The 25,264-nt window shown below is 35.3% G+C and overlaps 2 protein-coding genes across 3 annotated transcripts; one reads left to right on the forward strand and one right to left on the reverse strand.

The window, feature by feature from the left end:
• Positions 1 to 1,710: 1,710 nt before the first annotated feature.
• On the forward strand, positions 1,711 to 4,638 carry MS3_00000777 (uncharacterized protein). Its single transcript, XM_051208418.1, has one exon. The coding sequence runs from the start codon at positions 3,186 to 3,188 to the stop codon at positions 3,552 to 3,554; it is 369 nt and encodes a 122-aa protein (XP_051064451.1). The 5' UTR covers positions 1,711 to 3,185; the 3' UTR covers positions 3,555 to 4,638.
• A 3,490-nt stretch (positions 4,639 to 8,128) lies between these two features.
• On the reverse strand, positions 8,129 to 21,533 carry MS3_00009625 (uncharacterized protein). 2 transcript variants are annotated; one of them, XM_051218016.1, is made up of 10 exons: positions 21,333 to 21,533; positions 21,207 to 21,296; positions 21,096 to 21,165; positions 19,737 to 19,829; positions 18,856 to 18,906; positions 17,378 to 17,442; positions 16,349 to 16,415; positions 14,115 to 14,192; positions 11,218 to 11,366; positions 8,129 to 8,940 (listed from the first exon to the last, which is right to left on the reverse strand). In XM_051218016.1, exons 2-10 carry the CDS (start codon positions 21,273 to 21,275, stop codon positions 8,785 to 8,787), a joined length of 798 nt encoding a protein of 265 aa, XP_051064452.1. In that variant the 5' UTR covers positions 21,276 to 21,296; positions 21,333 to 21,533; the 3' UTR covers positions 8,129 to 8,784. The 2 variants fall into 2 exon arrangements, with proteins under 2 accessions (XP_051064452.1, XP_051064453.1); XM_051218017.1 differs by having other exon boundaries at positions 15,488 to 16,415; positions 21,207 to 21,533.
• Positions 21,534 to 25,264: the final 3,731 nt, after the last annotated feature.

Consider the following 25,264-nt stretch of genomic DNA (forward strand, 5'->3'; position numbering starts at 1 on the left):
TATAAGAAGTGTATCCACTTTATTTCCTTGGTTTTGTATAATATATTTTTACTCTATACTTACTGTTGGCTGATTGGCTAATATTTCTCAAGGTTACTTACGATTCGTTCAAAGGTCGTCCACAAATAAGTCTCGCTATTGTTAAGTTTTTGATTGAGATCGTGAACTGATTGATATTAGACCACCAGTGAAAATCTGAAAGCACTGGATAGCCATTTCGTTACAGTGTGGGATTCACCAGCAGTGAGTATGCACGATTCCGAACACGGGATTCGAATCCAGGACCTATCGGTCTCGCGCATGAACATTTAACCTCTAGACTAGTGAGCCGGCATCCAATGGTGTTAATGTCCAACCTCCATTGATCCATGAATGGCTGCGCAACTATCCATCTGTTGTCTGAGGTAGATATCTGTCTCTATCTGACACAGACTGAACTCTATTGGTCACGGCTATTCACTACAACTCTAGGAAATCATCTTGGAGCATATGATGATTGTTATCAGTATGCGGTTGCGCAGATTGTTAACTCGGGTGAATTTGATTTTTATTTGTACATTTGGAGCGTGAATTTAAAAAACTGAAATATTTTACCATTTAAAAAAATTACGTCACAAGGCAAGCGCTAGCTTAGAATACTAAAGGCTGAAGGAAAAGAGGAAGACTGTGGGACACATTGCGTCGGGAATTGAGAGTAAACATCAAAGGAACGAATAGCAACTGGAAAGGATTGTTCAACACAGAATTGGATGGAGAATGCCAGAGAGCGGCCTATGCTCCTCCATGATGGATAACAGGCGTAAATAATCAAGTTAAAACATTTATGCATGAAACAATAATTCACCTATTTAATGACATAATAAATGTAGATTTCAATTTCCAAAAGATTATTGAAGACAAGGTTTCATTGAACTGATCTCGGTTAAGAGGATGATTAAAAGTAGAAATCATTAGATAAATAATCTTGATAAGTGATAGACTAAATTAAAGTTAATATTTGTAATATGTGAGCTTTGGAATGATCCATTTGGTGATGAATAGTCTCTTCATAAATCATTATCTTCATTTTATTTTTAAGGAAATGGTTACTACTTTCATTAAATCTTACAGAGTTTTGTTAGCAATAATATTGATGAAATTTTATTAATTATAATCAGTGTATTGGTTGAAGTTGAAGATATTAACATCATTGGATGGCAGCTCTGTGGTCTAGAGTTTAAGCTTTCATGCGCGAGATTGATAAATCCTGAGTTTGAATCTCATGGGGCAGGATTATGAATGTGCACTGCTGAGTATTTCTATTATAAAACGAAACGGTCGCCGAGTGCTTCCATGGTGGTCTAGTTTCAATTGACTCATGTATTCAACTATTAAATAATCAGATCCAAATTTAACTATTGTGTATATTACAAGCTCTTTCATGTTTTATTCTGAATGACTGAACTCTTAAGTGTTGTTTAGTTTTGAAACGTATCAAGAATCTACTATAGTGAAGAGGATTATGTGCAATTTGATATACTATGATTATCACCCCCAGTTATGATTCACCCATACAGAACGTAGAATAACTTTTATATGTTATCCTAGAGTTGATGGGGAGGGGGAATCGAACTTAGTACACAAATAATGATACCCTTGTTACTAATATCGATGAGAATGAGTTTGATTCTATCAAATGATTATGATACTTATGAAGTTTCGAACTAAGTTAGAATCAATGTTTAGGGCATTTTGGTTTCTGTCAGTTTTTTTTAAACTGACAGTTAATCAATGGATTGAGTGATTTTTATATAAAGAGTAGTGTTGAATGATAATGTCTTATATCCAGTTGTATACCATGTAAAACTTAATTTCATATGCTAGAAGAATTCTCGGTTTGTACAGATTACTTCAACGCATATATTTGGTTGAATATTACCACTAATATGTTTTTCATCAACTGTATAGTTCATCTAAAGAATTTAAATGAATGAAAATCTAACTGTTTCAGGTTTTTCACCAGTTTGATTAATTAGTTGTCGCCTAAATCATGTTAACTTTATTATGGTCACCGTGAAATCTGAATATCTTGAAGTCTATCACCGATTGGATCGTGGATAAGTAGTGAATGAACATCTACTGGTGTTATCGTGAACAAACTCATTTGGAGAAAACCAATTTATTACAGAGTAACTTTATAAAATATGAAAACCATACATTAAATACATTAGTATTACATCTTCCTTCAATTATCTTGTACGTGCTTCATAATTCTACCAAATCTGTTGTTATTCTAATTTCTCTCTATTTCTTCCCTTATTTTCTTCATTTCAATCTTCTCGATCTTTAACTGGTAAGCATTCTACTTCCGATTAATGCTACATACTACTTATATTCGTCAGCATAAATAGCATACACTACAAGGTGACTGATGTATCGTATGTGTCCGACTAGTGTTTACGTCGATGAGAAATGTTGGCTAGATTTGAAATATGGTACAAGAATGTTAGTGGTACCTAAGCCAAAAACATGTCATCCATCTATGAATACGATATATGTCGCCTAAAAGAAAAGTTATGCTGAAAATGCATGTGGTTTACCATCTGAACAAGATTAGATACATAATTTACTCGAACTCTTTTCCTAATAGAATATGTATTGCATCAAACAATGTGAAAGTTGACGTTGAATTATTGTAAATAAATGATAATACAGTAATCTAAACCAAAGAATTCTATCAATACTAAATCCCACAGGGGGCGAGGTCGTGGATGCGCACTGCTGAGGAGTCCCACAGTAGGGAGAAATGGCCGTCCAGTGCTTCCAGGCTTTCCATGGTGGTCTAGCTTCAACTGGCTCATGATCTTAACCACTGAAATTAATATTTGTATAATTGGTTCAGTGTACCGTACAAAGTATACATTCTAACTGAATCGAACCACTAAATACAAAGCTTAGATCAAGCAGAGCACCCTACAGACTGCATCCAATCATGTATAGAAATGGAAACATCTAACTAATTATATATATATAAGTCTGGAAACTAGTCAATCATGGAAAATAAATAAATATTATTTTAATCAGGAAAAAAGAACAAGTCACAAATAGATCATTATTCCTCTTCTTCTCCTAAACTACCCAAAAATAAAGAATTCGTCCATTCTAGTTGCCATAGTAACACATAAAATTAATTACATTTTGCATGTATGTATATATATATCAAAAGGATTATAATTTCGTTAAGCTTTTTGTCTAATTTTTATAACTGGTTAGTATTGTTATTATTGAATGTGGATACTCCTACCTTGTGTGTGTGTGTAATTGTTCAGTGGCCGTTTTGTTTTTTTGTTTTTTTCCCTAAAATACAATGCACATTTGTCTTTTCATCGTCTTGCTTATCATTCTTATCATCATCGTCATCATCATCATCGCCATCATCACCAACAACGACAACAACAACAACAACATCACTGTTATCATTAACTAGTACATTTTCTATGAGAAGTAAAATTGAGAATAAAAAGTGTTGTGTTTTGTTTTTGTTATTATTTTATTTTCTATCTGAAATTCGTTAAATAAAGACGAATATTGTAAAACTGCCATGGTAATATGGACTAGGATCACATGTGCATAAAAATGAATTTAATGAAGGATATAAAAATAGAATATTTCGACCTTTTGGTTATAATGTATGAGTAAATACAATTTAGGAACATTTGATATATACATATTAGTAGTTGAATTCATGAGTCAATTGAAGCTAGATCACCATTTAAAATCTGGAAGCACTGGACGGCCGTTTCATCCTAGTATTCGACTTCTCAGCAGTGCACATCCACGATCCCGCCCTCAGCGAAATTCGAACCCAGGGTCTTCAGTCTTGCACGTGAACGCTCAACCTATTAGATCAATGAGCCATCCGGTATCCAATGATGTTAATCTATAACCTCGACCAATCCACGAAATTGCGCGACCATTTTTCATTGTACCGAGCTAGATACCTGTCTATATAGGTGTATCACTTTTTGAGATTACAAAAAGCACGTATTTTGACACTCATATCCTTAAAGAAAGGTAATATAACCTCTAAAATACAGTATCTGACTCACGCATAATAGAACGGAATCTAACCGAAAATCTATGCTCTGGAATATCTAAACATGTTATCCATTACTATGAATGTTCTTTATTCTTACCAGTAAAATAGTTTAGTTCACCTTAAATTATTTTACTTATTCACTTATTGTTTAGATAGTTTTGTTTTCCAGAAGCGTAAATAAAGTATTAGAGAAGTTTGTTGAAACATTGTATACTGAGTACTCCATATTATATAAAGAGATAATAATGATCATTATTATTGTTAGCAGTGGTGTGGTTTGTGCTACTGATGTCGATAGATATAAGTAGTATGTGTTATTATTCGAAAATGAAATATCAGACGGAAGAAGGTTAGGAATATCAAAGAAAAGAGAACGGTAACGGAGAATGATTGATGTGGAGACAAAAAGAACAGTCAAATTTAATACGATTGACTGATATTTTGCAAACCAAGTATTTACTGTATGGTTCTGTGATTTTACTAAGACATTATGTTGTGTCCCAATACATTCGATTGTCCCCACTTGTGTTATTGTTCACTACAGTAGTAGTAAGTAAGTAAGTAGTAGGTAAGTAAGTGAGTAAGTAGTAAGAAGTAGTAGAGCAAGTAAGTAAGCAAGAGAAGAAGAAGCAAGCAAGCAAGGCAAGGCAAGGGCAAGAGAAGAAGCAAGGCAAGAAGTGAAGTAAGCAAGGCAAGGAGCAAGCAGGTGCAAGCAAGTGGGAAGAAGCAAGTGAAGCAAGTAGCAAGTGGCAAGGGCAAGGCAAGGGGCAAGTGGCAAGCAGTAGTGCAAGTGGCAAGGAGCAAGAGCAAGCAAGTAAGCAAGTGCAAGAAGAGTGCAGCAAGCAAGCAAGTGTGCAAGCAGCAGTAAGGCAAGCAGCGAGCAAGTGAGGGGCAAGTGCAAGGCGCAAGTGGCAAGGAGCAAGTGAGCAAGGGCAAGAGCAAGGAGGCAAGGCAAGTGGCAAGGAAGCAAGGAAGTGGCAAGGGCAAGAAGTGAAAGCAAGTGCAAGTGGGCAAGGCAAGCAAGCAAGGTGAAGAGCAAGGCAAGTGGTGGCAAGCAAGGCAAGCAAGGCAAGGCAAGGCAAGAAGCAAGGTAGCAAGGAAGAAGGTAAGTAGTAAGGCAAGGTAAGTAAGCTACAACGTAGGACCAGACACATATATGCATCGGTCCAGGTTGACATACCTCATTAACACAACAAGATGGACACTGGATTCATAAAAGTAGTTAATTCAGAGGTGATGATGTATAGAAGAAAGATTACAATAAGGATATAATGCAGGAAGAAATAATTAGTTCGTAGAAAGAAAGATCTGAAGGGATTTTAATCGCTTAGTTTAAGGGAAGACAGAGAGTGTGTACACCTCTGGAGCCAATCCATCTGGACCAGCTGCCCTTCCTCGTTTCAGATTAACTATAGCCTTTTGAACTTCTGCTAGAGTTGGGGGACCTAATTCAATATTCCATTCACACTATCTGGGAACGGAGGGTAGTTGTAGAGTAGCTGAAGACCAGCTGAACTATTTTCTGAAATGTTCCGCCCATCGTTCTAAACGTCTGAACTGAGAGCAGATGAGGGTGTCGTCTTTTTCCGAAATAGTCTGACTTACAGTTGACTTATTAATTCCAGTTTCTTTTATTAGTCTGTAGAGCTGTCTTGTGTTCCCTATAGCCGCCGCCTTTTCCATCTCTTTTGCTTTCGTTGCCCACCACTGCTCACGGTCGTTCCTTAGACTTTTGCCTAACTTAGATCTGATTTGTTTTCTCTCTTCATCGTGTTCAGAGCCTGATGGGATGAGTTTACGAGAACCCATCAGTGCAATAGACCTTGAGGAAATCCATTGGTTTTTTGTAACCCTGTAGTTTAAATCACTGATAGATGTCACTGCTGTTTCCACAGCTGTTTGTATAGCTTTCCAAGCAACTTCTGGGTCAACCTAGTTTTCAGAACTACCTAATTGTAACCTCAGTTGTTCCTGGAACCTACTTTTGGTTTTCTCGCTACTCAATTCAGTTCTAATGCGTCTTTGTACTGTAGCTTTTTAGCGTCCTCATTGGAATCAAATATAACACAAAACACTCGAGTATTTATAGTTTTTAATAAAAACAAAATCATCATTACAATCATCCGATTCGCATGAAGTGGTTTTTGGCATTTGTCTATTGAAGAAGCTACACTTTAACATTTTGGAATGTTCTTCCAAACGATGATTGAATGGAATTTCATCGACTCTTTCAGAATGTTTTAGAGCTTCTATGAGTTCACCGGGAGCCATCCTCACAGATAGTTTACAGATAACGTACTCAGTAAAAAATTGATAAAGTATACAATTGATAGTTTCATGCGAAGAATGATTTATACAGTTGAAATTCAATCAACTTATCAATGATTATACAGAAGAAAATTGTAACATCTGACAAACTTTGTTATTTACAATTAAGTTATACAGATAGTCATCTGGGATTCTTGACATCTGTGTGGTTGCATCAGAGGATCGAGCTATTCTATTCCAGTGATGATGATGATGATGAATCATGTTATGATTCGAAAAATAAGATACGGGCATTCACTAGCACCTTATTAATTATATACAAAACTGAGACAATCTCCAATAAGAAATTATTATAACGTAAAAGCATTCCTATGAACCAAATACTTCTCGACGATAAGAATGGTCATACCTAATGTATGAGAGTCTATTTTCGTTTAATGAAGACCTAATAACAATATTGAATGTATCTCCGGCCACCAAAATATGAACCTTGTCAAAGGTTTATTTATTCCAACACCAAAATGTCCTCTATGGAAATTATTAAAAACAAATTTATATAACAGTGAAAGAATGATGACATAATTATTTAAGCCGAAATTCCATCATAGCTTGTGGACAATCAATCACACTTTGTAAAATAGACCAGAAATTCATGTTTGAGATTAGAAACTCAACGTTGGTTGATACCCCTTAGTATACATCTAAAGTACCGATTATTTTCTCAAAACCACATCAACATCCAAGGTAGTAAGTATAGAGTGTAACACTAGGTGAGTAAGTTCAAACTATACCATCACTTTAAAGAATTTTTAATAAATCTACAAAGCAAGACTCTTGTTCCGTACACTACACAGAGGAGTTGATGAATAAAATTGAGAATAGAAGGAAAATCGGAAATAAAACGGTAACAATACTGAAGAGCGTCTACTGGAGTGAAAGTGTCTGTGAGAGTTTAAGGAGATGCTTTGTTAATAAGTAGAGTCAGTCGCTTTATATAAAGTTAAATATCATGACCATCAACAAAATGTCCTAGACTTTTGAAACTAAATACACAAAATGATCACTTACTTAGATTTAGGCATATTTTATCTTAAGCACATGACGTAAGACAGTAGTAAGTCTCTGATCAAACAATATTGTATGCGGACCATACAAACTGAAATCATCTTGGCAAACCTCAATACTTTTAAGTGCACTGACTGCGCTCTTCATCTCTTCCTGACTTATGTTTAAGGAACCACTTAAACCGAATAGTAGTTGCGTTTCAATAAACCACAAAGAGTGACAATCGTTATCAAAACTGATAAAAGTTTGTCTTCGGGAATCTGTAGACAAACATCTTTTAAATCAACTTCACAGAACACTTGAGATCAATGAAGTTGACTGAAAAGGTCTCCAGAGTCAACTGTGGAGTACCTGTGCTGAGTAAAACTGGAATTCAATGTGCAACGCTGAATTTTTATCCGTCAATAGCATTTAACACATTCAGCTATCAACTCTTTAATCAAAGTATCAGAATATTGTGTAAAGCTGATAAAGACAACTCTAGTTTAGACTTTTCTAAAGACTATACTTTGAATGAAACAATTTGTCATATACCACCCATGTCAATAATAAATCATAGAAGGGATCATAATCAGTCTAGATTTCACCTATTTAACAATACTTTATCACTGAGAATTTACTAAACAGTGAATAGTCACTTTAAAAAGAATGGAAGTACATAATTATGTATTGATAGTGTTCCGACAAATTACTTTAAAAGAATGACCGCCATTAATTCCAACTGATATTTTCCAATAATGAGACTTCCTCTAAATGGCATTTACAACGGAATCATTGTTGGTTGCAGTTACTATTGAATGAAGATAACAACGTAAATATTAATAAAACCGGTGACTACCTTCGTGAGGAAATTCTCAAAGTTCTAATGAGAAGCCGTGACCAATGTAGCCAATCCGTGTCAGGTAGAGACAGATATCTACCTCAGTAAAATGGAAGATGGTCGTGCAATTTCGTGGATTGGTCGAGGTTGGACATTAACACCATTGGATGCCGGATGGCTCAGTGGTCTAGTAGGTTGAGCGTTCACACGCAAGACTAAATGCCCTGGGTTCGAATCTCGCTGGGAGCGGGATCGTGGATGTGTACTGCTGAGAAGTCGCATACTAGGATGAAACGGCCGTCCAATGCTTCCAGGTGTTCAATGGTAGTCTAACATCAATTGGTTCATGATCTCAACCAATAAAAAAACATTTTTAATATTTTATAAATAAGATTACATCAGTGATTACGTAAACAAGCATAAGAATGTACATAGTTTCATAAACAAATTCTCCAACTTCTTTGAAATGAATAAGAATCGAATCGAAAGTTTTCTAATGAAATATAGAAGAGAAACAACTTAGTCAGAATATTTGAAGTGAGTTATAAGATGTTCATTCATTATTTCTCTTTCTTTTATACATCCATCTCCAAATAATACAACCGATACATATAACAAATAAAGAAACAACCAAAGGTATCACAATGTACAAATACTGAGGTGATTTGTTCTGTTTATTCTCTTCGGTTATTTCGGTAGTCATCATATTCTGAAGGAAAATAAAACAGTTAGCATTTATTACTAAATATTAAATATTTACCGAGTATTAATCAGTTTCTTTGTTAACATTCGGACTCGTCTGAATAAACAAAACAGTAGCATAGAATAGTGGTTGAAGGTAGTCAACAGGATACTATGGACCCGGATTTCGTGCTGTTTGACACTCGTCAACAAGGTGTACCTGTATTCTTGTGGGAACTAGTGCTCCCTGATGGATTCGAGCGCGTGTCACCCAGCTTCATAGTTACAGCACGAAACCCGGGTCCATGGTTTCTTGTTGACTACCTTCAACCACTATTCTATCTCAAAATAGTGCACACAATGTCAAGTCACCTAGACTAGTGGCCATATTGCAATTTGGTTGATAGCATTTGATCTGCACTAAGAAGGACTTGACACACATGACATTGTTCACCGCCTGGTGAAAACGATTGCATTCATTACTAAACATGATGACATATGAGAATTAAACAATTATAGTTACACAACCTACATTTGTACAATCATTTAAAACAACATCTACTACCGATTTAACAATCAGTATGATAAGTACACATTACTCTACAACTAACTGACAACTCATTCGTATGATGAGATTTGTGTTCTGGATGTCGCATCTAATCACAATCCAAATATAAATCAATAAACTTGTAATTATAATCAGAGAGGGGGTTTTGTGGAGATTGCAGTAATTTAATAATTGAATCCATGAGTCAGTTGAAGCTAGACCACCATTGCTCAGCGGCCTAAAGGTTAAGTGTTCAAGCGCAATACCGATAGGTCCTGCGTTCGAATCTCTCTGGGGGCGGGATAGTGAATGAGCACTGTTGAGGAGTCCCATACTAGGATGAAACAGCCGTCCAGTGTTTCCAGGTTTTCCAACGTGGTGAACTCATTAATTCAATTATTAAACTTATAAATGACGGCTTTATTTAAACAATCTATTTAGATTACATATTTCGCAATAGAGAATCAAAAATCTTCGTTTTGGATTTTAACACAAGGAATCTACAAACTCCCAATAATTATCAGAACATGATACACAATTTCCAATAGATAATGCTTCTTCACTCAAACTGGTTTCGTCAGTATTTTATAACAATTCACATGGATATACGATTTACTGTTAAATGTATGAAATTACCACACATTTAATGAGCTGAAGAATTATTATGTTTTCAAGCATTGATAGTAAGCGATCCTTCAACCCATTGTTTTACTGTTTCCATGGAAATAAAACACTATACTCACATCTGATTAGATATTGTCAACCTATACAAAGGCATCATCGTTGATGAACACGATGAATGCAGATGTGAAGGCGCGGATAGGACAAGCAAAAGCAGTATATTTACAACTTAGAAACATCTGGAACTCAAAACAACTGTCAATCAAAACCAAGATTAGAATTTTCAATACAAATATCAAGACAGTTCTACTGTATGGGGAGGAAACTTGGAGAACCACGAAAGCCATCATCCAGAAGATACGGGTGTTTATCAACAGTTGCCTATGCAAAACACTTCGGATCTGTTGGCCAGACATTATCAGCAACAAACTACTGTGGGAGATAACAAACCAGATTTCAGTGGAGGAAGAACTAAGGAAGAAGCGTTGGAAGTGGATAGGACACACATTGAGGAAACCACCCAACTGCGTCACAAGACAAGCCCTCACATGGAATCCTCAAGGCCGAAGGAAAAGAGGAAGACCAAAGAACACATTACGCCGGGAAATGGAAATAGACATGAGAAAAATGAACAAGAATTGGATGGAACTAGAAAAGAAGGCCAAGGACAGAGTGGGTTGGAGAATGCTGGTCGGCGGCCTATGCTCCATTAGGAGTATACCAAAGATAATATTGAATAAAGCCATTAATAATAATAATAACAGGCGTAAGTAAGTAAGTAAGTAATATCTATATTCCCCTTATTATAAGCTTTATTTTGACCTATAATTTATTATTATACGATTTACTGTTCTTAAATTATACTCAGAAGAATGAACAACAATTGTATAGAACTAAAAAGAAAGATCGAAGACAGAGTAGGTTGGAGAATGCTAGTCGGTGGTCTATGCTTCATTGGGAGTAACAGGCGTAAGTAAGTAAGTAATCTATACAAAAATTTAATTCAGTCACTGGAGGTAGAGTACATGTCAGTTCTTAATGATAACAAAAAAAATATCCTTTCAAATAAATTCATTTATTCAGAATGTGGAATTTTGGAATATTGAAAACGACCTATGAAGTTTAACAAGTACTTACCTTAATCTGACAATCATTTACTTTCAAATGATGAGTATCTTCATCATTACTTTCAATGCATGCATTAGCTTTTTCACACCAAATACATGTTATATTCAATGTTGTTGTATTTTGGCATATTTCAATTGAATTGTATTTTGAACAAATTTCTATGATAAGAAATAACATGATTTCATTTCAATTTTATCAAAAAGTTCTAAAAAAATAGGACGAAACAACCATCCAGTGCTTCCAACTTTTCAATGGGGATCTAACATCAATCGATTGATGATCTCAATCAAAAGGTAAATGAATTACAAAACATCTAACTATAACTTAATGATTAAATGATGATTTTAGAATGAAGTGACCATTTAATTCACTGGAAAATTGTCAACACAATGAATAATTCAATAATTCGTACACTTTCAATTTCATTCATATTTTATGGTATCATGTTTGAATTGAATGAAAGTAGAACAATATATATATATATATATATAAAAGCGAACAATTGTTTTCAGAACGGGTTTTGTGGAGAGTTTTAGAAATTTCACAAGTTGAAATCATGAGTCAGTTGAAGCTAGACCACCATTGAAAACCTGGAAGCACTGGACGGCCGTTTCGTCCTGGTATGGGACTCCTCAGCAGTGCGCATCCACGGTCCCGCACCACGCGGGGCTCGAACCCAGGACCTACTGGCTTTGCGCGCGAGCACTTAACCACTAGACCACTGAGCCGGCATCCAACGGTGTTAATGTCTAACTTCAACCAATCAGATCGTCATTAGGCTTTATTCTAATATAAATGACTATTTATTACGAAAATGTTAAACCAATCAAGGCAATATGGGTACGAATTCCTATAGCTTCAGCTATATTTAGGAGGCGGGAACGAACTCCGTTGGGAAATGATAGAGGTATACGATAGATTACTCGAAATGATTTTGATTTATCTACAGCATGACCGTTATCAATAAGATGTGCCAAGATAGAACTGCGAATTGTTATTTATCTGGCCCTTTATAAACCAAGCTAGTAGATGTTCACTCATTCGTTGGTTAAGTTGCCTGGTGAATGAAAGTAGTTTGAATGTCAGGTATGAAAAATGTATTACAACATAGAGAATCTGATGGATTTCAATAATTATTCACATTCAGATATGTATACACAATGTGGTTACTGGGTTTAACAAAACGTACTACATTCAATTAATGATGGTTCTACAGTTTATTTCGATGAAATCTGTTTTATGATCAAAATCAATGCAGGGAAATCAGTTGTTCTTAGATTGAAAATTCATTTCTAATTATGTTAATTCAGTCGAACTATAAAGGATGAGTAACATCATTTTTCCAAACATTAATGATTTCAGTTGACCTACTATGATGGAGGATATCGAAGTATGTAACTTTTATTTATCATTTATTTTAACACATAGATATTGGTACAAAGAGGCATCGAATACATATGCACCACACAAATCTCATTCGATATGTGTGAGGGCTGTGATACTAGCCGGGTGCCCATACCAAAGCAGGTGGTTTTCTTAGGGGACCACACCCGGCGCCTTCGACCTGAAGGTCTGATCCACAAGGCAGTGGAGCATGGCAAGGAGATGCAGTCCCATGGTAGCCGGTGACCAACGGTTGGTTCATACGCCATTTGTTCCTTCAGGATACTGGAGCCCATACGCACTATTGGTTTGAAATGAGGGTTTTCCAACTCCCCTAGGTGGACACTCCGTGTCCACCAACCCGGTTTAAGGGCTGGACATTCGGTTTTCGTCCTGTCAATTTCGTAAACAACACCCCCGCAACGAGAAGGCAATAAGTAGGACTTCCCTGACAGAGGCTATATACGCGTGGCCATGTGAGAGCATTTCGAGAGGGAGAGCGGACTCTCTTCACTCTCAGTCGTACCAGAGCATTTGGGGGCGTGACTGTATTCTGGTCTATATGTTATCAATTAATGCATCAAACTGTTTGAGTTGATAGAAATTAATCCATGATAAAAGTAATATTTTATTCGATGAATATTGAAGGTAATGTAATTATTAGATAAATAGAATGATTCTCTTAGTATTGAAAATATTATTTCAATAGTCTAGCAAATGGTGAACTGAAAATTGTTCGCAGTTACCCAATGTACACATGTAGTGAGAAGCAACACATTTTCATATAGTGAAATTAATTCTGAAACTGGCTTTGATAAATTGTAGTTTGGAGATGTGACTTGTATGTATATTCAGTTTTTCTTATCTGTATGACAAAGCAGATTGGTTTTCGCCCCAAAAGCGCTCATTTTCACCTTCATATCGTATTTCACACTTGGGAGAGTTTTAGACGCTATTGGTTCATTGTATCTTTTAGTATGCTATTCTGTAATGCTTCCCAAGGACATTTTTATGCTGTATGTATACGCTTGATTTGTGCCTGTTGTTATTTCTCGTGATTCTGGCTTCTTGTGGAATATATTTCCCTGTTTCGAAATTGGATTTCTCTCTCTAGTTAGCGTAGCTGGGACGCATCAGAATAGCCAGCGTACTGGTCTTTGGTCACAGAGTGTTTGTCCCGTCCGCAGATTAAGTAAAATCGCAATCGCTTCAAACATAGCAGAATTGATGTGTAGTTATCAATGGTAAGTATGAGAAGAATGAACAAGAACTGGATAGAACTAGAAAGGAAGGCCGAAGACAGAGTGGGTTGGAGAATGCTGGTCGGCGGTCTATGTTCCATTCAGAGTAACAGGCGTAATTAAGTAAGTAAGTATTAATGGTATGTAAAACGTCGTTTGAGACAGATGTCTGGATATCATTTAATAGCTGAATACAATTACACATGGAGTTTTCAATTTGATAAAACAAAAGTAATGTATTCAAGTGTGAAAAAGGTCCAGATTAAATAATGTTTAACATACTCCCGATAACTTCATACTCTACTAACGTGCCAGTTTTGATCCACTTTTCAGGTACCAATATTTCAACTGCTGTGATATCTTGAGTGATAAATTGAAAAAAAACTATAAATTTTGGTTTCCATCTTTAAATATAACAAAGCAAATCAGGGGCTGCATTCTTACAGTTGAAGAACATATGGAACACAAAACAACTGTCTGTCAACCAATATCAAAGTAAGAATCTTCAATACGAACGTCATCACAGTTCTACTATACAGAGCTGAAACTTGGAGCACTAATACAACCATCATCAAGAAGGTACAAGCATTTATTAATAGTTGTCTACGCAGGATACTCAACACCCATTAGCCGGATACTATCAGCAACAACTTACTGTGGGAGAGAACAAACCAGCTTTTAGCTGAAGAGGAAATTAGGAAAAGACTCTGGAAGTGGATGGGACATACATTACGGAATCACCAGGCAAACCCTAACTTGGAATCCTCAAGGGAAACGAAGAAGAAGAAGGCCAAAGAACACATTAGGTCGGAAAATAGAAGCAGATATGAAAAGGATGAATAACAACTGGAAAGAGCTGGGAAGGATTGCCCAGGACATGGTTGGATGGAGAATGCTGGTGGGCGGCCTATGCTCCTCAACGAGGAGTAACAAGCCTAAGTAAGTAAGTTTAAATATAACAGCTTGTTTGCACTATTTAGGAGAGGTCAAAATAAGAAACTCAAACATTTCTCATAACGGATACAGTGGTGATTATTTAACGTCCTCAAAAATTATGGTTTACAACATTTTTTTATATTTCAAATTACAAAAAGCCAACACAGTAATTTACAAATCACAGAAGAATGGTGGCTCGTGGTACAATCCAGGATGTGTGTTCCATCTTATTCGGGGCTTGTTAACTGAACATGCCTAAATCTCAGAGTTGATGTTCACTTTGGGACTGAAACTCAGCACCAGTCACTTCAAACATCGTCACGCTATCCACTTATCTACTAAGTTCAGATATACACTGACTTGTGCAATGAGGTGAAGTTTTAATTCATTTTCGTATAGTTCATTAATTGCTAATGATATTGAGGGCTGCAAATAATTCCACTGCTAATCATCATCCATCTTTGCGCTTAATGCTTGTAACTTAAAGCAACATCGAGACAATCCTCACAATATGCACATATATCAATAAGAGATTGATCAATTGCAGTTCAAATCACCAATGAGAGGTTTCAAGCAAACATTACAAAAGTAACAATTACCTTCGCTGTATAAAGACACAGTAATGCATTTCAGCTGATCAACATATATCACTTGACCAAACATTCAGTGCATTTTCCCACATTCAATCAGAAAACACTGTATCACACTTGATTACTTACACTCAATACTCGTCTTGAAATTCAGCTTCATCTTTCAATAACATATGATTATTTCAGTGAAGCATGACATTTGAGCATTTTATAAAAGAAATATCAGTTTCAAGTACACCTTGTTTATTTCTGTTTTATGCAAAATACACCTCCGTTTGCATTAAGTGGTGATATGACTGAGGACTGCAAGTGTAACTGATCGTACTGTGAGTAAGTGAGTCAGTGAGTTAATGAGTGGATATATTGTCTGCTTAATACGACCATTCACATATTCCTGTGTTGATCAGTCAATCGGTAACCATAAGCGTAATACGTCTCCAAATAGCCATCCACAGTTTTGCGATGAAGACATTCATACACTTCAGTTATTTTGCTCGAGATACTCGGTTAAGTGAGTGTCAGTGGATGTGGTTCATGAAATTCCTTGTGGATGGAATTTAGCACAGAAATCTGAAGCAACGTTAGTACTATTTCACCATAACAGCTCAAATAATTTCTGTGACATCAATAAGAATGACGGTCGTTCGATTTCAATTCAGTTAATTGCAGTGATCCATTGTTTGAAAAACTTAATCATAAACATCAAACACTTTCAGGATTCTGCTGCACTATTATTCATAATCAGATGTGTGCGTTTACAAATAGTATCCCAATTTCATTTCGCACAATTATCCGCAACAATTCAATGATATTTCCACCAACTGATTTCACTCACGAAACAACTGAATAATGTAGGCTTTAAGAAAGTCACTGTGATAGAATACAGAAATATTCTGTGTTGACATGTTGATATCGTGTTACCAATAGAAAGTAATGTAACAAGTCACCGTACATCAGAATGTTAACGACATTCATTGAAATGTTTCTTACTTGTTCCACACATAAACATATGGTTGATTTTCGATTGCCGCCTACTTTCCTCAATTTCTATAGGAATCTGAAAAGAGGTATTGGAAGTCAGAGTTAAAATGTGTTAACACATAACCACCTATATCAATAACCAAATAATCATTGAAGTAATGTGTTATCATACTGATTATCTTATTCACAGACAACTAATCACACTTACAGTAAATATAATGATGTTTTCAGTTTCTTTACAAGTATGTTCCTGCTAGTCTACATAGATATTTTGAATCCACTTCAGTTGTCAACCTCAGTGAATTTTGATCAACTGTTTTTATATCATTGGATGAGGGGACACACTGCAAGGTGAATATCTACGTCAGTTGAAATGAAATATGATTGTGACTAATTGCAAGGATGCTGCACTCGGAATATTCAACAATGAACGTTCTGAACAGCTGATCTTTAGAATATCAAATAAAGCTTGGCATAATACAACTCTTTCCGTATAGTACTCTAACAAACACTGTTTGTTACTATTCGGCACGAACGCATTATTGTTCCTTTTGATAGCAATTCATTTCTAATTATTCACTATTTTTAACACGTACTTGAATAAAGTGCATCATTAACCAATTAATAATAGTGACGATGGAGCAATTTCGTGGATCGGTTGAAGTTAGACATTAACACCGACCAGCTCAGTTTTCTAATGGTTAAGCGCTCGCGTACGAGACTGATAGGTCCTGGGTTCGAATCTCGCTGGAAGTGGGTTCGTGGATGCGCACTGTTGAGGAGTCCCATATTTGGACGAAATGGCCGTCCAGTGCTTCCAGGTATTCCATGGTAGTCTAGCATCAATTGACTCGTAATCTCAACTATTGAAATTAATAATAATGTCAAATAATCTAATTGTACATTACAAAATGTTGATCTCTTACTAACGAGTTCAATGTAAACTTATACATTTGACAGTATGTATAAACATAAAATTATAGAATAACCTGATATACTCGAAACAAATTTATATTTCTATCCAATTATGCAACTTACATAATCATAATAGAAAGATATTTTCCCCTTTGAATGTATCAGGCAAGTTATATTAGCTGTAACCTCTAAAATTAGATTATCGATATTTAGAATTTGAGAGAAAGTTATCGTTAGATGTAACACTGTGAATGCCATCTCACAAAGTGATTAGATTTCAGTGGATATTTATTGTATTATCTCAAATGATTTCTTCAGTTGAACTCATAATAAATATATTCAAGTCAATGTCATGTGAATGAAACGATCATGTATTCTTCAAAACGAATGTCAAATATCTAGTTTCTGAAAGTGTATTACAAATGTATTATTATTGAAACAATAAATCATCAAGTCGGAGTGGTATTCACATTGGTGTAATGTCTTCTATAATTCTCCTTGAAACAACCGACTCTAATTACATATGACATGAGCTATGGAGTGTTTCTTTGCACATGGAACTTGGAAATTTAATTAGTTACGTAATATATGGATATTTCAGTTGGTCAACTGACTCTGACCATAATGTTCGTCTGAGAAACGAATGGCTTAAGATATGTCGTCTTAATGATTCCTTAATTTGAATGGATAATATTTAGGAATGTCTGTGCGATGAACGAATGTGTTGTGTACAGAAATGACTTTGTGACGAATATACAATACAATGGATCTATTTTGAAACACAGACTTCTCATCAAGTTCCATTGAAGCCTATAAAACGAAAATAAATTCCTGCATTCGTTTCCGCAAGTTAAATAAGATTGTAACTTAATTTATCTATGGTGATCTACTTATTACTTGTCAGATTTAGTTTTTCCCTAGTACATATCACTTGTTCCTCAAGTCCTAATCAATGTATTCAAACATTATGCAGATGTCACATTTAATTCTGCTCTCATTTTCAAAAACAACAGTATTGTAGTGAACAAGAATACGAATGGGGCAATCGAATGAGGAGTCCCATATTAGGACGAAGCATCCGTCCAGTGTCTCCAGGTTTTCCATGGTGGAACAGCTTCAAGTGACTAGTGACCTCAATTATTGAAAGCCCTATAATCTCCACAAAACCTTTTCTGGAACCAAACGAATATGTTAAAGCTCACCGTTACAGAATATCTTACTAAAATCTGAGAACCATAACGTAAATAGTTAATTTGCAAAATATCAATCCATCGTCTCAAACTTGACTGTTCCTTCTGCAAGTACTAGTCCATTGTCTTGGATTTCGTTGTTCATGCATTTTTAGACGAATCGCTTTCAGTTTCCGTTCTTTCCTTCTCGATCTTCTACTGTAATACATTTTATTTCTGGCCATTGTTATATACTACTTATGTGGATATAAGTAGCTCACACCACAGTATTTTCTTTCTTTTGTCAGTTATTGAGAAGATTTGATTTATTCAAACTGAACAAGCAAATTTTTGGAGTGAACAAAATGTGTGAAAGTGTAATTGTAAATATTTCACATAGTATGATCAAATGATCACTTAGTGTTTACTCACTTGTATCATCAACTGTTTTCACATAAGACCATTTGACAGCGAATAATTCCTCTGAAATAATGGAAGTCAAAATAGATGTTTAAAAATTTGTTCTAGAAGTTTTTGACTAAGTAATAAACGTTTAATATTTATCCGACGCTTTCCATACAAAATAATTTTCTGAAATCCTTTTATCCACCAATTCTGATAACTGACTTAAACAAGTTAATTTGAACTTAATGTTCTAGGTGTACCAGTTCGAGTAAATCATCTTTTACTAGAGGACTGTTCATGGTCATTTATTGATCAGTTGTTTAAGGAAGTGCCTGGATTTGAAGTTTCTAATCATACGAATATGATCACAAAGATAGAGTTGAATACTCGATGATCAACAGATAGCATCTTTGAAAAATTGAACTTTTATGAATCAAATAAGTTCTACAAAAGAGTAAAATGATATCAAATAAAATTTGGTAGTTCATAGGTTTCAATAATTCAAACTGACTTCTCTCCTAATATCGTCTATGTTGCACGTATGATGGGCTTGGTTCATTTGTTCTATCAAGAAGTATCAAGCCAGTGAGATATCCTCCAATTTATGGTTTTGAGAGACTGTAGAGTAATTTTCACTCTAGCAATTACATCATTTAGTTTATCATTGCTACTCAATCAATGTGTGTTTATTTTGAGGTAAATCTCTATTTTATTTAACATTTTTACTTGACAGTAATCAATATGTGTTATGAACACACATTCTGGTATGAAAGTCACATAAACAAAACAATAACTGTGTACTGATCAACTCTCGTGTAATAATCAATTTAAATACTGAAACATTTATGCAAAATAAATGTCAGAAGAAGAAACAAAACAAAGTACAACCGAATAATATCAAAACTCACGGGTATCCAAAACTCCATATTCTGAACGTGAAGTGCCTGATAAATGACTTGTAATAAATCCGAGGTACCTTTCTTTGAATATACCTATTTCACCTGTGTTTATTTTGATGAAAACATGCAACTTAATTGATAATTTTACATTGAATAATTAAAAGATTTTGAAATAAAATAAAGAATTAAATAAGTTGTATGAACTGTATTTTCCTGATCGTTTTTGCTACCTTGACGTGGTGGTCGGGCTTGCCTATCGTGATGAACCAATCGAGCTGGAACAACCGTTCCTCAAGGTCCTACCATGCCAGACAGGTCGGTTGAAGAGCAGTAAGACTAAAACCAACAAACCCAAGGTCTCATGGCGAAGTCATACTGCTGACTGTACAGAGGTGTGACAAAAGTAAGGTGTTTCCTTCAGACAACCAGCATAACAGCGATGCTGCCTTCCCACAAGGAAGGGTGGGGTTAGAAAAGGTCAACCATTAAAATATACACCTCACCTTATCCCGAGGATACCCGTCCGGCGGTAAGGTCTCAACACGCACGGAGCTAACACTTAGACCACCTCTAATGCAATTTCTTTTTCAAGTACCTCCGGAAGAACCCTTCCACGATGTGGGCAACTGGGAAGTGATAACCACCCTCATACCTCTAACACCACTCCAGACTGATGAATTGTATTTAGGTTGTTGTAAGGCGTCAAACTATTGACAATTTGAACAAGGGAAGATATCCAAAGAAGTTTTGAAAGACAGAAAAAACATAAAACTGATTTACTGAAGAAATTAAATTAATTTAGAAAGACGCGCGCGCTAATTAAAAGGACAGTGGCATTTTTCCTCGCTGAGTAAATTCTATTGTTTTGATCGTTTATTACGTATCAAGACTGCTGTTTTCACTTTAACTGAATTTATTTCAGTTAAAGTATTCGATTAGAGTATCGTTTCTGTTTCTAAATTAGTTTGTCATTGGTACGTTTGAGTATTTTGTTTTCTATTGTATCTGTTGATCATTACCCCTGTTTAATGACTGGACAGTGCAAAAAAAAGCAATTTCCAACGTCCGCGCTGTCGTTATCCCGTTGAAAGCGGTATGCAGTGCAATGAGTGCAAAGGCTGGTAACACGAAGTTTGCACGAATTTAACGCCTGCGACTTTCAAACGGTTCAGTAAAAACGGTTGCGTATGGCTTTGTCAACTTTCAAAAGAAAGTTGGATCAACTAAGAAACCATCATTGTCAAGACTAACACAGGTCATCAAGCCTCCTGTCCTTTCCAAATTGAAACTGAAACTTTAATTCATAGAATGAAATGTGATCAAGAAAACTCAGTAACAATTTTAGTTCAAAGAAAATTATTAACTTACCTCTAGAGTCAATAACAAGATTATTGGTTTGACTATCATAATATTTAAATGAGAATTTTGGTGTAACACGCTAAAAAGATGTACCTTAGTTACATAATGTAGTTAACTTACTTGACGATTAAGAGATTTATTTAAAATATCATTCATAACTGGATAAGATTGATTAAGAATAATTCTCATTGAGTAATGATAATGGAAAGACTTAGTATGTGTATTAGAATCTGACTAATTACTTACATATTGATATGAATCATTTTTAAATATTACTTTGTTATAGTCTTTTGATTCAGGTTTTTCACAGATATCTTGACAATTGAAGTATTTGAAAAGGAAGACAATGATCAAATATAGTGATATTGAGAGATGATCAGATGAAAAATTGTATCTAAAATGGTTTAGGTAAACAAAAACCAGTAACGTTATCTCATTGCATTAACTTTCAATTCGTATGATACACTCAAGGGATACACTATCTCTAACTCAGGGTATGGAAAGTCGGAAAAATGAAAATTTCGCAAATGCGATAAAAATGATATTGATGGTCTAGTAATAGTATTCCGACACCAGACAATGGGTTTTAAGTGTTCTTTAAGCCCTATCGCTTCAGGCTGGGCTATCTTATATATGTGTTGTATACAGTATAAGCTATATGGCTATGTAGAGCTGAAGGTCTTATATTAGACTGGAGGTTCGTCATTGATATTGTGGATGGTTCGGCATTACTTTGGTAAGTTTTGCTGACTGTTCATGCCCAAAATTGGTTTGCTGGTTAACCGATTTCATGCATACTGGTGGCTGCTTTTCAGTGTTCTTAAGGGCGATCGTCACTGGGACATTGTAAGGCATGTCACCATTGCTAACATTAATGAGTCTGGTTCTCCTATGAGGCGGGATTAGGCTGTACTGCTCGGGTTATAAAATTTAAGCCTGGGCGGTGTCTGGCTCTTTTTAAACAGGATTGAACTGTACTTTTTAGGTTGTTCTGTGAAAGTCCGGATTGTGTCTGGTTCTCCTGAAAATCAATGTAAAATTACCCTGGCCTACAAAGGTATGTTATATATGACACACTCAGTTACTACGTGTGTTCAACTAACACTTACCTCATCTTTTTGTTCAAAGTAGTAAATCAAATTTTAATAGAAATTGTCAGGTTCATATAGATTTTTTAAGTGTTTGGTTGTTTCTTTCTGATTGGATGATTCAAAATGACTATTAAGAAAATCAAATGTGTTGAAATCTTATGTTCATTGTTAACCAATCATCGTGTTAAATGGATTCATCGTTATTCAATATACTTATGGCTGTGTTGTGAACATGAACTGACATTTATCCATCGTTGGTTGAAATTTCTAATCCGTATTAATGAAACTTCTCTTGAATGTGATTACCAATAATTTTAAATAATATCAGATGGGTTTTGTGGATATAATAGTAATTTCAATGGTTAAGATCTGATATTAATCAACATATACTCACTGGTGACTGGCTTCAAGAGGTATAACCAGAGTTCAAGTGAGAAGTAGTGACCAGTGGAGTTCAACCAGGTCTGTTGTGAGATAGTAACTTACCGAAGACAATAGTGGATGTGTCGCTCAATTTCGTGGATTAGTTGAAGTTAGACATTAACACCGTTGGATGCCGACCAGCTCAGTGGTCTGTTGGATAAGTGCTCAAGCTCGAAACCGGAAGTCCTGGGTTCGAATCTTGTGAGGCAGGATCGTGGATGCACACTGCTAAGAAGTCCCACAATAAGACGAAACAACCGTCCAGTGCTTCCAGGTATTCCATGGTGGTCTAGCTTCAATTGACTCATGATCTCAACTATAGAAATATAATTCTGTTGACCTCAGTTGTTGTTTATAAAAATATCATTGATTATATTTTCTTGTTGTTTATCACCATATTCTATATCATTAATCAAATTATATGGTATTCTCTATTGTGTTGTGAGCGTGATATGAATCTTAATTATAATATGGAATGTCGGTCGCCTAATTTATACAGAAAAAATATGAATGAAATTTTCACTGTACACGTGATTACCACTTTTCTAAAGAGAAAATGAAGTGAAGACAAATAGTTTGTCCATCAGTTCATAGAAGATCTTGCTTCAACTATGAATAAACACTGTAATCAATTACTCATCTTATTTTGAATGAGTGTAGTTTTTGCTTTTTTATAGAATTATCTAGTTCTCACGTCCTCATTTTATCAATCTATGCAACGCCCAATAATAATCCTGATGCTTTCAGACTCGACTACTTAATACGTCTCATTTGTATTGACTATAAGATTGTAGTCAATCGTCTTAATGATAAAGTCCACACTACGTTCTTTTTATCATTCTATGCCAATCACTGTGATAGATAAACTGATCGATACCCAATATTCTGGATAGTAACAATTTACTGTTGACCAAATGTATATCTGTGTTGAATATTGATTGAAGTTGGATATCATCGTTAGGTGGAAGTGATCTGATTTTACAGGAGATCGAATACATTTTGAAATATCATTTAGTATTAGAAGTCGTTTTAATTTTACAACAGAATTGAAATGAATTTCTCCGTAAGGAAGCATTCGTACTTAAACATTTAAATAGCATGTCAGGTATGTCTGTCTCAACAACTTCAAATTCACATTTTAAGTTGATGTTATTGAGATATTTTGATTGAGTTAGACGATGTTCCCTGTTTGTAGTCTGTTGGCAGAAATCCGTGAAGCTAGGTTTCATAGTATTTGGTACAAGTCAGTGAAGTGAACGCTCATTTCTGAAGAAACCAATACTCCTCGTGTGATCCAAACTCATATCATTCAACTTTGCAGTATAAGAAATAAGTACTACCTTGCTCAAGAATGCTGATATCCAAAGGAGAATTCTAAGCAACCTTGAACATTGTTCTAGCATTACCCTACAGAAAGTAACTACTGTATGTAAAAGATTAGTGAGTTCTAAACATGATATCTCAAGGGTAGAGAACGATAACCGGTTTCATTATATCAACACAGTCGAGAGAAAAGACTTGCATTGTCCTGGCACGCAAAATAATCATCATGATAGTCTGAAGACATCATCTCCATGTTGGTTGTGTAGAGGTTGACATTTTAAAAGATTTTATCTGTATGAAGATCATCCCTACACCACTTGTTCCAGAAAGAGGCATTAAAAAAATTCATTTTAAAACCCGAAAATAACATCAACAAACGAAAGTATGTTCTAAAAGATTCAAGCTCTGAACAGCCAAAGTAACGTTAGCTTTTAACAGAATCGGTTCTTGTAACCGTAGAAAATATATTTATCTGAAGATTAATGTAAATGATGCCAGCCCACAGCCATATATTTTCTCTTTAAAAAAGTGGTAATCACGTGTACAGTGAAAATTTCATTCATATTTTTTTCTGTGTAAATTAGGCGATTGTCATTCATATCAATGTATTATTAGAAAACGACATTCCATATTATAATTAAGATTCATATCACGCTCACAATACAATAGAGAATACCATATGATTTGATTAATGATATAGAATATGGTGATTAACAACAATTGAGGTCAACAGACAGATCGCTCTCTCAGATAATGTACACTATCATTATCACCACTATCAATTAGATGTGCCAAGTTAGAACTGCGTATTGTTTTTATCTGGCCCTTCTCAAACCAAGCGCGTAAATGTTTACTCATTCGTTGGTTAAGTTGCCTGGCATTATGCCCGATAAAGCTATCTCTCCAGGAGCAGCTGAATTTGTAAATACACATAGAGGAGGCCAACTCAGGTAACTTTTCCTTCGTTTGAGTAGACATCGCTGGTCAACTCGAGAAAGTCAACACAAAATTGGCTGCTTAAAATGTCCTGCTAATTACTTTTGTTAACCTATCTTTCAGAGTATCGCTAGCCACATCCCCGTTGATTGATAGTGGTCATAATGTAGATAAATCGAAATCATTTCGAGTTATCTATCATTTACCTCCATCATCTTTCAACGGAGTTCGTTCCCGTCTCCTTTATATAGCTGAAGCCATAGGAATTCGTACATTTCACCCCAATTATGTGTACAGAAGAAATTTGTAACTAGTATTATCATCATTATTGTTACTTTTAGAAAAATAGTTCTTATGGGAAAACGCATATTAGATTAGAACTCAAATAGGTGTTATGATTGTATG

This window comes from Schistosoma haematobium, chromosome 7, assembly GCF_000699445.3.
Source record: "Schistosoma haematobium chromosome 7, whole genome shotgun sequence".
Classification (NCBI taxonomy): Eukaryota; Metazoa; Platyhelminthes; class Trematoda; order Strigeidida; family Schistosomatidae; genus Schistosoma; species Schistosoma haematobium.